At 35.8% G+C, this 14,002-nt stretch overlaps 1 protein-coding gene across 1 annotated transcript in view; it reads left to right on the top strand.

The window, feature by feature from the left end:
* Positions 1 to 14,002, top strand: part of BRWD1 (bromodomain and WD repeat domain containing 1) — a 111,877-nt gene that overhangs the window by 64,299 nt on the left and 33,576 nt on the right. Inside the window, exons 21-25 of the mRNA XM_065876412.1 lie at positions 828 to 959; positions 7,535 to 7,629; positions 9,845 to 10,034; positions 11,702 to 11,827; positions 11,922 to 12,029. Coding sequence (XP_065732484.1) covers positions 828 to 959; positions 7,535 to 7,629; positions 9,845 to 10,034; positions 11,702 to 11,827; positions 11,922 to 12,029 — 651 coding nt within the window. The remainder of the gene's footprint in view (positions 1 to 827; positions 960 to 7,534; positions 7,630 to 9,844; positions 10,035 to 11,701; positions 11,828 to 11,921; positions 12,030 to 14,002) is intronic.

The following is a 14,002-nucleotide window of genomic DNA, read 5'->3' as shown; positions in this document are numbered from 1 at the left end:
AAAGTACTGACAAATTAAGGAAAGAAGAGTTGTATTAAAATCAGCCAGGATATATTGTTCAGGATATGTTGAAATGATAAAACATCTCAATGATTATCAAACAGATGGCACTAACGTGAAGATTGATTTTGTATATCAGTTCTGGGAATATGTACTTTCACTGAGTGATCTCGCATACGTGACTTTGGTGTTGGAGGACTAGCATGTGCCCTCCCCTGCCCCCCCTCCCCTGCCGTTTCAATCTAGCTATTTTATTTGGCTGATTTTAAAAGATTATTTAATTATTTTGTTTTAATTAAAAAAAAAAGATATTTAAAAAATTCAAGCACAACTGAAAGTACTGACAACAAATCATCCAAAAAGTTAAAACCTGGAAATAACTAGGATTGATGTTTGAGGATCATTTCAGATATTTCTCTATACCTGTGTATTCACACAGTGATATATTCCTTAAGGTTGGTTACTGCGTCATAATATATGAATATATATTTTCACTTCTCAGATATATATTTTAAAGTGATTTCTTTTTTGGATTATAGTTATTATTATCTAATTTATGGTAAGCCAATTAACTTACGGTTTAGTTTAGAAAATGATGATTTAATGTGCCTAAATTTAGCCATGTTTTCTAAATATCTTCAAAGTAACAAAAACCAATCTTGGTTAACAGTATGTGGCAAAAATACCCATTCAAGAATATTTTATTTTTTGAACTATTATTATTATTTTTGCCTTAAATCCTTTTGGGATTGGATAGAATGCGAAATACTTTATTGAAGATTGTACTTACTTAAGTGTTGATTTTCATCTGCATGTTTGTGTTTCAGTCTGATTCCGTGGCTTTGATGTCACAGTCTAGGCAGAGGACATGTAGGCGTAAATATCCAAATTATGGTAGAAGAAATCTTGGACGGCTTGAGTTGTCTTCTGGAAATGAATCTTCAAGCTCTGTAAGACATGTGAGTTTCATAACTTTAAAATATATAAAATAATCTTGAATAATTTGTCTTAACTCTTTACTTTGAATCTACCTTGAAATTTTGTGGAAGTATAGTATTCTCTAGAGATTAAGATGAAATTTCACATTTGAATTTCTCTAACAATTTTGAACAGCTTTGTTATACCATATAAGTGTACAATCTGGTGGTTTTAGTATATTAACAAAATTGTACCATCACCACCACTATTTAATTTCATAATATTTTAATCACTTAAAAAGAAACCCTGTACCCATTTGCAAGTACTTCCCATTCTTACTCCACCCAAGCCCCTGGCAACCACTAATCTTTCTATCCCCATGGACTTTTGTATTCTGGACATTTCATTTAATGGAAGCATACAGTATGATCTTGTGACTGGCTTTTTTCACTTACTGTGTAATGTTCAAGGCTGATTCCATGTATAGCATGGATGATACTTCATTCTTTTTCATTGCCCAATATTCCATTATATGAATAGACCACAATTTGTTTACCCACTCATCAGCTGGTGGATATTTGTATTATTTCTACTTTTTGACTGTTACGGATGTTGCTCCTTATCAGCATTAATGTACAGGGTTTTGTTTGGCCATAAGTTTTCAATTCATTTGGGTTTATATCTGTGAGTCAGTTTGCTGGGTCATATGGTAACTCTGTATTTTAACCTTTTGAGGAATTGCCAGACTGTTTTCCAAAGTAGTTGTATTATTTTATGTTCCCAGTCAGTAATGTATGAAGTTTCCAGTTTCTCCACCTCCTTGTTCACACTTATTATGTTCTGTCCTTTTGATTTCAGTTGTCCTGGTGGATGTGAAATGGTATCTCACTGTGGTTTCGATTACATTCCCCTAATGACTAATGATGTTGAACATGTTTTCGTGTGCTGTTTTCCACTTGTATGTCTTTGGAGAAATATCTATGCAAATCTCTGGCCCATTTTTCAATTTGGTTGTCTTTTTTATTGCTATAAGGGTTCTTTATACATTCTGTATACAAATCCTTTATATCAGATGTATGACTTTGAAATATGTTCTCCCATTTATTGGATTGTCTTTTCACTTCTTTGCTTGTTTCCGCTGAAGCACAAAAGTTTTACATTTTGATGAAGTCTAGTTTGTTTTTTCCTTAGTTGCTTGTGCTTTCGCCGTCATATCTAAGAAGTCTTTGTCTTAACCCTTTTCGTGACTTACAGTAATCATATGTAAGTTACTGTTCTTCTTTTTGATTTTTTTGGGGGAAATCAGTATTTCTGTAAAGAGTTTTTAAAGGTTAATATTAGAATGTTAGTATTCTCTAATCAGGAATGTTTTGAGGATTGAAATGTTACATAAGGATGAACAATTTGAATTCCTCTATAAAGCATTAGGGTAGTCGTCAAACATAGGGTTTGAATTTAAATCCAAATTCTTCTACTTCGACAGGTTGGTTAAACTTTTGTGCCTCTGCCTATATCTGTAAAAGTAATTAATGGTATGTCCCTCAGAGGTGTTGTGAGAATTCGTTTAGTTAACCGTGTAAAGTGTTTAAAACACTGCCTAATATCCAATAATGTTAGCTGCTAACCGTTCACTTAAATGATTTTGTGTAACACCTTTCTTATTTATTTTCTTCTTCTTTATATGTATTGAGCATGTTTTAACCTTTAATGATTCCGGATAATTATGATAAATGTTCCCATCCATCCTCACTAGTTTCTGGCATATCTTTCCTGTGTTTTTTTTTTCTTCTTTCCCCTATATACTCAATTAGATACATGTATATTTTTTCTCCTTTTGTACACAAAATGTCACATACCACAGATACTCTTTTGCACTTGGGTTTTTTCACTTAAAATATTCTTAAAATCACTTCATATCGGTTCATAAGTGCCTTCCTTATTTATTTATTTTTAAAGAGCTGCATCATATTTAAGTTATCTGATTGTGACAGTTTATTTAACCACTCTCCTGGTTATGGGCATTTAGGATGTTTACAGCGTTTTCATTTTAAATAATGCTACAATGAATAATCTTGTAGATGTATGTATTTGTCTAATGATGGAGATGTTATGGGGGGGGGTACATTCCTTGAAATGGGATTGCTGGGCCCAAAGATAAACACGTTTGCATCTTATGAGATGCTGATAAAAATTCCTCATAAAGGAGAATTCCAACTTGCTTTCCTCCCTGTGGTGTAGGAGAGTGTCCGTTTTCTTACTGTTTACTAACAGTGTGTTACAATTTCTAATTTTTGCCAATGAATTGGCGAGAGATGGTATCTTAGTTTTATTTTTTATATGTTTTGGCTGTTCTTTTATGTGATAGAATATTATATGTAACATGAAATTTACCATTAGCTGTTTTTAAGTATACAGTTCGGTGGCATTAACTGCATTTACAGATGTATGCAACCATCACTACTCTTCATTTCTAGCACTTTTTCATCATCCCAGACAGCAGCTCTGTACTCATTAAACAAGAACTCTCCCTATTTCCTTCTCTTCCCAGCCCCTGGTAACCTCTCTTATACTTTGTCTCTATGAATTTGCCTGTTTTAGGTACCTCATGTAAGTGGAATCACAATATTTGTCCTTTTGTCTTTGGTTTATTTACAGTGTAGTTTACATTTCTCTTATGTGTGAAGTTGTACATATTTTTATATATTTAGAGTCTTTTTCATCTTTGTGCATTGTGTGTCATGTCTTTTGGCCATTTTTCTATCGTGTTTTTGGCCTTTTTCCCCCTTCAAGTTTTAATTTTTTCCACCCTGCTACATTACTGTATTTTTGAGTTGATTTTATCATTGGATTCTGTGAAGTTTTCCAGGTACACTCTCATTTATACAATGTTCAGTTTTGCTACTTCTCTCCTAATTTTTATACTTTTAATTGATTTTTCTTGTCTAATTGCAGTGTTTAATACTTCCAGTACATTGTTGAATACTAGTGAGATAGTGGACCATATTCCTGTTGTCAGTGTGTCTGCTATTTTCACAATAAGTAAGATGCTTTGTTTTAGGTTTCTACAGTATACATATATATTACGCTAGGGAAATAGCAACTAATTCTTATTAAGTGTTTCTGAAAAATCAGGAATGATTATAGATTGAGTTTTAATTTTTAGATCAGTAGTATTAATCTTACGATTTTATGTCTTAATTTGGTTTATTTGCAATTAATGGGGAACTTTTAAATTAACACAAGTGTAATGTAGAATGTTAAATCCGCTTGACCTTTTAAGATAAGTCATAATTTTGCGTTATGGTAGTTTACCTCCTACAGTGGTATGAATTCATTCTCCTGAGTGTTGCAGATGGGTGGAGATGGTTGTGTATATGTGTATGTTGGTTCCATTACGCTTTGGTTTGGAAAGCACTGATAGTAGAAAAAGTATGGGTTTTAGAGTTGGCCTGGTTTCTGATTCCATTTCTTATACTTACTCTTCTGTGACCCCAGGCGTATTTCTTTACATTTCTTAGCCTTGGGTTTCTCTATATATGAAAAGGTAGTAGTGGGCAGGTAGTGACTTGAGATAATACAAAACTCATTGGCAAGACAGATCCAAGATTTGTGGGGTTTGAATCTTGTATAATTTTAGGGACGTTCTTTAGAAAAAGAATTCAAAGTTACAGATAGACACAGGGCCTTGGTAGGCAAGTTAAATTGAAAACCTCTGAAACTTAAGTTTCATTAGCTTTTTCTTAACCCTGCCTCTGTTTACAGAAGTATTTTGAGAGTTAATGCAGATAAAACATTTAAAACTTTTTCCCAGAATGCATGGTTTCCAGGTAGTAGATTTTAAGAGTTTATTTTATTACTGTGATTTTTTAGAAGTCTATTTTGAGTGTAAAAAGCAGACTCGTGTTGAGTAGATCTAGTGTGGTTGGCCTAGGAATCTGTACTCCTTGAATAACATTGGGCTCACATTTTGACCAACATTTTTTAAGAGTATGTTTACTTTGCGTTTTGCCTACTCAAATGAAGTAAACAAAATAGCTATTTCCTTGCAGTTCCATCTTTTTAGTTTTGTTTCTCCATGGCATTTTCATTATCCATTTATGATTCACTTAATGTAAGTAGCTGTTATAGGAAAAGGTTGTATCTCAATTTAAAAGTACCTGCTTAGTATCCAAGACCAGAATTTAAAGTAGACGGCAGCTATTAGGGTTGTGGGAGTTAGCTGCTTGTTCCCCTCTCTTCCTTTAAAGACTTCTGTGTTTCAGGTTTAAAAAAAATTACACAGTAAGTACAGCGAGTTCCCATATACTGTTTCCCTAAGTGTTTCCTATTAATAACATCTTGATTTAGTGTGGTACATTTGCTACAACTGATGAACCAATTTTACACATTATCATTAACTAAATTTTGTAGTTTACATTAGGGATCACTCTGTGTTGTATGGGTTTAGACAAATGCATAATGTTATGTATCTACCATAATAGTATCATACAGAATAGTTCCACTGTCCTAAACCCCCCCTCTGCTGTACTTAATCATCACTCCCTCCCTCTTCCTGAGCTACGGGCAACCACTGATCTTTTTACTGTTTCCATAGTTTTTTTTTTTTTTTTTCCCTGTTTCAATAGTTTTGACTTTTCTAGAATGTCATATAGTTGGATCAAACAGTAGGTGGCCTTTTCACATTGACTACTTTCTAGTAATATGAGTTTAATTTTCCTCTATGATAAGTCTATATTTAGCTCTGTAAGAAACTGCCCAACTATTATCCGTAGTGGTTGTGTTACATTTTGTATTCTGATGAAAAGTGAATGAGAGTTCCTGTGCTTCACATCTTTTTAAGATGATACTTCTTCCCAACTTCATCTATAGATTCAACACAGTTCCAGTCAAAATCCCAGCAAGTTTATTTTGTGGATATTGGCAAAGAGATTCTGAAGTTTGTTTCGAGAAAAAAATGACCCAGAATAGCTAACAATACTGAAGAACAACAAAGGTGCAGGACTGATAGATACATTAAGACTTAGTATGAATCTCCAGTTTTCAAGACAGTGTCGTACTGGTGAAAAAATAGACAAATAGATCAATGGAATAGAATAAGGAACCCAGAAGTAGACCAATACAAATATACTCAACTAGTGTTTGATGGAGGAACAAAGACAACTCAATGGACAAAGCATTGTCTTTTCAACAAGTGGTGTGGAACAACTGGATATCCACATGCAAAAAAAAAAAATCTAGACACAGTCTTTTCACAGAAATTAACTCAAAATATATCATAAACTTAATGTAGATGTAAAACACAAAATTATAAAATTTCTAAAAGATAACATATAATAAAAATCTAGGTGACCTTGGGTGTGATGATCACTTTTTAGATACAATCCAATAGCATGATCCGTGAAAGAAAAACTTGACAAATAGAAAAGCCTGAAAGATACTGTTAAGAGAATGAAAAGACAAGCCATGGACTAGGAGAAAATACATGTAAAACTCATGTCTGATAAAGGACTTGTATTCTTTTTTTTTTATTAAAAAGTTTTTTTAAACATCTTTATTGGAGTATAATTGCTTTACAATGGTGTGTTAGTTTCTGCTTTACAACAAAGTGAATCAGTTATACATACACATATATCCCCATATCTCCTCTCTCTTGCGTCTTCCCCCCACCCTCCCTATCCCACCTCTCTAGGTGGTAGGACTTGTATTCTTTTTTTTTTTTTTTTTAATTTTTTTGAGAAAAGGACTGGGAAGGTCTTTTTTTAAAAAAAATAAATTTATTTATTTACTTATTTTTGGCTGTGTTGGTTCTTTGTTGCTGTGTGCGGGCTTTCTCTAGTTGCGGTGAGCAGGGGCTACTCTTCGTTGCGGTGCACGGGCTTCTCATTGTCCGTGGCTTCTCTTATTGCGGAGCACGGGCTCTAGGCGTGCAGCCTTCAGTAGTTGTGGCACATGGGCTCAGTAGTTGTGGCTTGCAGTCTCTAGAGCTCAGGCTCAGTAGTTGTGGTGCATGGGCTTAGTTGCTCTGCGGCACGTGGGATCTTCCCGGGCCAGGGCTCGAACCTGTGTCCCTTGCATTGGCAGGCAGATTCTTAACCACTGCGCCACCAGGGAAGCCCAGGACTTGTAATTCTTAAAACTCAATAAGAACACAACCCAATTTAAAAATCGACAAAAGATCTAACGGGGACTACGTTAAAGAAGATATACAGATGGCAGATAAGCACATGAAAAGGTGCTCAACATCATATGTGATTAGAGAATTGAAAGTAAAATGAGATACCACTACCCACCTATTACAGTGACTTGAGTCCAAAACACTGAGAACATTTACATTGACTTATTAACTTTGCTCAGAGAATGGCCTCTTGTATCAGTTTCTTTTGTTAATAGTAGTAGTGTTAAGTCTCACAAATATTTTCTATTGTCTAATTTTTTGATAAGAAAAAGGATGTAGTAAAGACACTTGCTTTTTGTTTTAAGTTTACCTATTTTATTACCCGGTTATCATACTTACTCCTGAGATGATTAGAATGACTGTGTGGTTTCTCTTACCTTGTGTTATTTAATCTCAGAGATCAAGATTTTTATTTTATTTTTCTCCCTGTCACAAAATTAGGAGACTTCCTGTGATCAAAGTGAAGGTTCTTGTTCTTCTGAAGAAGAAGAATGGAAAAGTGATAGAAGAAGTGAAAGTGACAGTGAAAGTTCAAGGTACCTGTTTTTACTCGTTTTAATCTTCTAAGCATTTTAGTCATGACGTTGAACGGAATCATACTTGAATGGCATTCAAGGTGTAAGAGCTTCCAACTGTGGAACAACTAACATTGAGTTTTTAATACATTTAAAAGGAGAAGAAAGCTGGATTGACTGCTATTTCTATAGAGAATATTTTGGGTTTTTTTTTTTTTTTTGACTCTAAAACATTTGAGCCAACAGTGTAAATATGTGTACTCAAAACATCAGTTTAGTCTTGGGCTACATTTATAAAGAGGAGTATACAACGTCTGTTTGGTAAAATCACCGTTAAATTTATTACTAGTTATTGCATACGTTGATGAAAGTTCAATTAACTATCAAGAAGAAAAAAAAAAAAGGGACTTTTATTCAAGCCAAACTGAGGATTATAACCGGGAAGCAGATTCTCAGGAAGCTCTGAGAACTGTTCCACCTGTCCATGTTAGAAGCTGAAGGCACAGTCTTGTACCTTTTCAAGACAAATGATGGTACATCAGGATGACATACTGCTATTTTATATAAAGTTCACGAAGGATACATAGTCCAGGTAAACTTTTGCAAAGTGAGCACCAAGCACTATGACCCCCTACAGAGCTGGGAAAGAATGTTATTCTTTTAAGAAGTTAAATTGCTAACATCAGAAGAAAGAAAAAATTTGATCTTTACTGTTGAGCAGGCACTCCCATCTTTGAGCAGCTCTGGTTAATGTGTAATGCCGATGCCCGCTGCACATTAGGGAGGGTGGAGGCCCAAATGGACAGAGAGAGAGAATTTTATGTTTAATTTTTCTTGTCCTGCCTTAAAATATAAACTTTATTTTATCATACGTATTACCTTTTGTTTAGTTTTGGTATCCAAATTTCATGGGACTAAGATGTTAACATCTGTTCCTTGTCTTGGTAAATGTCAACTTTGTCCTGGCAGATGCTTCAGCCAGAAACCTGGATATCATTCTCTCTTCATAACATTTCCATCACCAAGTCTAGAAGATTCTGCCTTCTAAATATAACTCAGATTATTTTAATTTCCATTGATACTGTGCTTTACAGAACACCATACCATACTCCTGGCTTCCTTTCTTGTCTTCTTTTATTCCATTATGCTTAGGAGCTTCTAGAGCACTTGTCTACCCTTATTTTTGTTTGTTAACTTAATTTTAATTGTGGTGAAATATACAGAACATAAAATTCACCATCTTACTTGTTTTTAATTGTACAGTTCAGTAGTGTTAAGTACATTCACAGTGTTGTGCACCCAATCTCCAGAACTTATTTTGTCTTGCAAAACCGAGACTGTGTACCTACTAAACAGCAGTTCGCCACTCCACCCCACCCACCCCTGGCAACCACCACTGTCCTTCCTGTCTCTATATTCACTATCTTTTAATTCAACTTTTCTTGAATTTTATTGTACAAAGCAGATGCTCTTAAGATTTTTAAAACAGCTCTTTTTATAACATAAAATATAATACAAAAATAATATTTGTAATAAATAGCTTTTGGAACTGTGTTTTTTATCAAGCCTGAGAGGTATGTGGTTGGACAATGATGGCCCCAGTAGAGGATTTTTATCCTTTTCTGTGTTTGCTAAAGCTGGGAGTGGGCCAGGGGCTAGTTTCCTAGTTTCCTGTTTGACTCTGCTTTTGCTCCAGGGTAAGTTAGGACTAGGCCCTCTCTGGGATCTTTTCTCATATGAGGGAGAGTCCCCCTGTTGGCAAGAAGCTTTGTCCACTTAGAGCTTTCTGTTCTGTGCTTTCCTTGTGGCTCTCAGTGTAGTCACTGACAGTTTGTCATTCCACTTAAAAATTCTAGTCCCATTTTGGAGCCTCCTGCGGTTTAGGGGGTGTGCTGCTCTTCTGCACAGTCTCTCCTGCTTTCGTAGCTACACTTCACTTTTGGAAAGGGTATTATTAGTTGGCTCTAGATGTTGTCTTCTATGAGGTCTCATCCACATTATACTTAAAAAAATTTCTCAGGCTTATATCCTTTCCTAATTTCCAGTGTCAGTGAAGATTTTTCTCCTTCTCATGGTCTTTGGTCATTTCAGTATGCACTGATAGGGAGGGCAGTCGAATCTTCCCAGGATCTTTTCTTTCCTCCTTGTTGTCTCTCCTCTCTTAAGGTTGTAGGATGAATTTACTCTTAGGGCTTAGATTCTGGTTCTGTACGACTGAAACTGTTTTCCTCCCTAGTGGCTCTTCATCTAGATATTCTGATTGGACGGCTGACGCAGGCATCAATCTGCAGCCTCCTTTACGAACGTCATCCCGTCGACGAATTACTCGGTTTCGTAGTAGTTCAGAGGACGAAATGTCTACTGAGAATTTATCTCCTCCAAAAAGGAGACGAAAGAGAAAGAAAGAAAATAAGCCTAAAAAAGAGGTAAGAAAAGTATATCTTTAAAAATACCATCTGTCTACACTTTTATAGTTTCTGTCCATATTTAGAAATTAGAAATCTGTGGGAATTTGGAGGCTTTATTATTATTATTTTTTGATCGATATACATCATCAGGAGTCAAACGTACAATGCAAACAAACTTATTTTTGGAAAATTTCCTTTGTTATTAAAACTTCTCTAATCTGCTCTGAGTTGGACTTGGCACTTATACTTTTCTGAATCTGTAATTTAGAGGGAAAGCTCTATTTTGCTCAGATCCCCACCATAACTCTTATTTTGTCCTCCAGTTCCAACACCAAAAATATATTTCAAGGCATTTTAAGATCCTTTCTTCTTGTTTTGTCTGCTGTTGTCCTGTTTCCCATTTTCATTTGACATGTTCTGTCTTCATACTTTTCTCCTAATTGTAATATTGCTGTACCTTGTTCCATGTACAGTGCTACATGTGCTCCTGTCATATAGGTAGCTGTTGTTACTTAAAGATGCTATGTCTTTGTATTAGGTATCTACTGCTGTGTAACAGATCATCTTGGAACTTAGCTTAAAAACAAGAAACATGTATTATTTCATGTTTTGATGAATCAGGAATTTGGGAACTGATTAGCTGATTTTTGGCTCCTGAGGTTGCAGTCATCATGTTAGCTTGGGTCACAGTGTCTAAAGGCTTGACTGGGGGTGGATCTTTGAAGTTTGTTAATGGGACAGTTGGCTGCTGGCCTCAGTTCCTCACCATATGGGCCTCTCCATAGGGCTTCTTGAGTGTCTTCTTGACATGGTAGCTGATTGTCCCCAGAGCAAGTGATCCAAAAATTAAGCAAGGGCTAAGCCCTTTATGACCTAGTCTTAGGAGTCGCACATTGTTACTTCTGCTTTTTTCTATTTGTTAGAAGTAGTTGGAGCCCACATTGAGTGGAGGATACGTAGGCTCCACCTCTTAGAGAGGAAAGGAGGAGTATCAAATAATTTGTGGTTATATTTTAAAATTACCAGTCATTTTTTTAATGGTTTTTCCATTATGGTTTATCACAGAATATTAAATATAGTTCCCTGAGCTATACAGTAGGACCTTGTTGTTTATCCATCCTAAATATAATAGTTTGCATTTGCTAACCCCAAACTCCCATTCCATCCCTGTACCACCCCCCTCCCCCTTGGCAACCACTAGTTGTTCTCGATGTCTGTGAGTCTGCTTCTATTTCATAAAAGTTCATTTGTATCATATTTTAGATTCCACATGTGATATCATATGTAAGATTACAAGTCTTAAAACCTCAAATCAAGAGGAGACTCCCTGAGATGATTAGTCTGTGGTGAAATTCACTGTGGAGTCTTGGCAAAGCAGCCTTAGTGTGTTGAAGAGGATCCAGCTGGAAATTAGACCCGCTTCATAGGATGTAAAGTGCTATGCAGAATCTGTTAGAAATTCAGGAGACGCTAGGAAGGTGCTAGGTAGATCTACAATGCTTGCACAGCTGATAATGTTCCTATGTATGTTAAAGAACCAAATATGTATGCTGTTTAAAAATTAATCATTAGGTGACATGCTAATAAAACAGCCATTCTGAATGGTGAAGTCTTTTGTTTTTCAATTAAACAGTGCATGCTGCCCCTTTCTATTCTACTAAACTTTGTTCTCTTCCCCTTGGCAGAATCTGCGGAGGATGACTCAGGCAGAGCTTGCAAACATGGAACGTTTATATGAATTTCATCCTCCGGTTTGGATAACTGACACCACACTTCGGAAGTCTCCTTTTGTTCCTCAAATGGGTGATGAGGTGAGAGTAATAAAGTTTAAAAATGTGAATATGGAACGTAAAATTAATATTACTCTTAGGTTTTTATTTTTAAATGTATACTTCCCTTTTGTAGGTAATATATTTTCGACAGGGCCATGAAGCTTATATTGAGGCTGTCAGAAGAAATAACATATATGAACTGAACCCTAACAAGGAGCCATGGAGAAAAATGGATCTTAGGGTAAGATGATGGTATTATTAAATCATTAAACAGTTAGCACATACATGTATAGTTAAATTATTTATAAATCCATTAAAAATAACCTACTGGAGGCATACTTCATTACTACCTTTCTGTTAATCTCCAACTTAAAAACATTTCTGCTGTTACCTGCTAAGCATTAAGGTCTAATCAGAAGACATGCTTGTCACTGGGCACTCTGTACATTATTGGAAGGCAGCTTGGCTCTATATATCATTAATCTTAAAATGATTGTACCCATGACAGATTTTCAAAAGAAGTGCAAGTTTTCAAAGAAACCAATACAAGTTGGAGAAAAAGGTTTAACCTCACATGTAATAAAATACAGAAAAAACTTTAGCTTCTCTGTACTTAACCAATTTTATGTACATACATATTTTTAACACTTAAAGAAAGAAAATACCATGTTTTAACAAGTAGCAAAGGTTTAGGTTTGTTAATAGTTGTTCAGCTTGGTGATAAGGGTGCATGAAACAGGTGCAGGCTCCCTACAGGGTATCTTGGCAGTTGGAATTGAAACTGAAAATATTTAGACCTTTTAAATCAGCAGTTCTACTTTTGGTAATTTAGGAAACAACCAGAAGTGCATACAAATTTAAATTCTATATCACTGTTTATAAAAACAAAAAATTAGGAAAAAATCCAAATATCCCACCGTACTGAACGAAGCAAACCATGATATATTCACACATTTGGCTACTATGTAGAGCCCACCACGTAACCGAGGCTTTTAAAATGTTTGTAGAATGAATGTTACGTATTCACAGTGTGTTACTAAGAGGAAAAATGGGATGTGAAATTCTGGTTTTGGTTATGATAAAAATTTAAAGACATATATGGTCAACCAAAATAAATACATTAAAATGTTAGTGGTGATTACATGTAGAGTAGTATTACAGGTGATTTTTAATCTTTATACTTCATATTTTTGATACTTTCATTAACTGTTAGAAGATGAAAAAACTCAATGGCTCTACTTCTTTGAATTTGGCTTTAGATACATTCAAGTTTGTGTCTCTTTCACTTATTACTGTGTACCTGAGGACAGCTGATCCTCATTTTTCTTGTTTTCTGTATTTACGAATTTGCCTGTCTCACTGTTTGCTATTTGTAACACCAAAATCACTACTCAAGGTGCTTTCTAGTCATTTGCAGACGTGCACAGTGTGGCAAAAGATTTGAGTTGTCTGCCCAGCATGTTCTCAGCTGAGGTTGAACAAGGTGATACTTCCTTCTTTTGAGCTCTCATATTGTACATAAATGTTCTTCTTGCAGTCTATTCAGTACCACATTAAACATTTTTCAGATTTTTGTGTTGGTGACTTGCTGTTTAAGATGGCCCCCTAGCGTAGTGCTAAAGTGCTGTCTTGTGTTACTATGTACAAGAAGATGATGATGTACCTTACGGAGAAAATCTGTGTGTTAGATAAGCTTCTTTTAGGCATGAGTCATAGTGCTGTTGGTTGTGAGTTCAATGTTAATGACTCAACAACGTAGATTAAATGACGTGTCTCGGGCTTCCCTGGTGGCGCAGTGGTTGAGAGTCTGCCTGCCGATGCAGGGGACACGGGTTCGTGCCCCAGTCCGGGAGGATCCCATATGCCGCGGAGCGGCTGGGCCTGTGAGCCATGGCCGCTGAGCCTGCACGTCCAGAGCCTGTGCTCCGCAACGGGAGAGGCCACAACAGTGAGAGGCCCGCGAACCGCAAAAAAAAAAAAAAAAATGACGTGTCTTCACATAGAAATTCACATTACACAAGATACTGTCTTAATTAGGTGACTGAAATATTAAGACTGGGGGCCTGTAGCCACCTAGCCTTGTATGCCCTCCAGGAGCAGTGGTTCAGTGTTCACTGGGAACTCACTAATTCATCATTTTGGGTGGCACTATAGAATAGTAAGAATGCTGCAGATAACGAGAGCCAACTGTATTTTTAGCACTTTGTTTGGCAC

Source organism: Phocoena phocoena, chromosome 4 (genome assembly GCF_963924675.1).
Source record: "Phocoena phocoena chromosome 4, mPhoPho1.1, whole genome shotgun sequence".
NCBI lineage: Eukaryota > Metazoa > Chordata > Mammalia > Artiodactyla > Phocoenidae > Phocoena > Phocoena phocoena.
The sequence above is the reverse complement of the archived record's forward strand: the minus strand, read 5'-3'. Positions and strand labels throughout refer to the sequence as shown.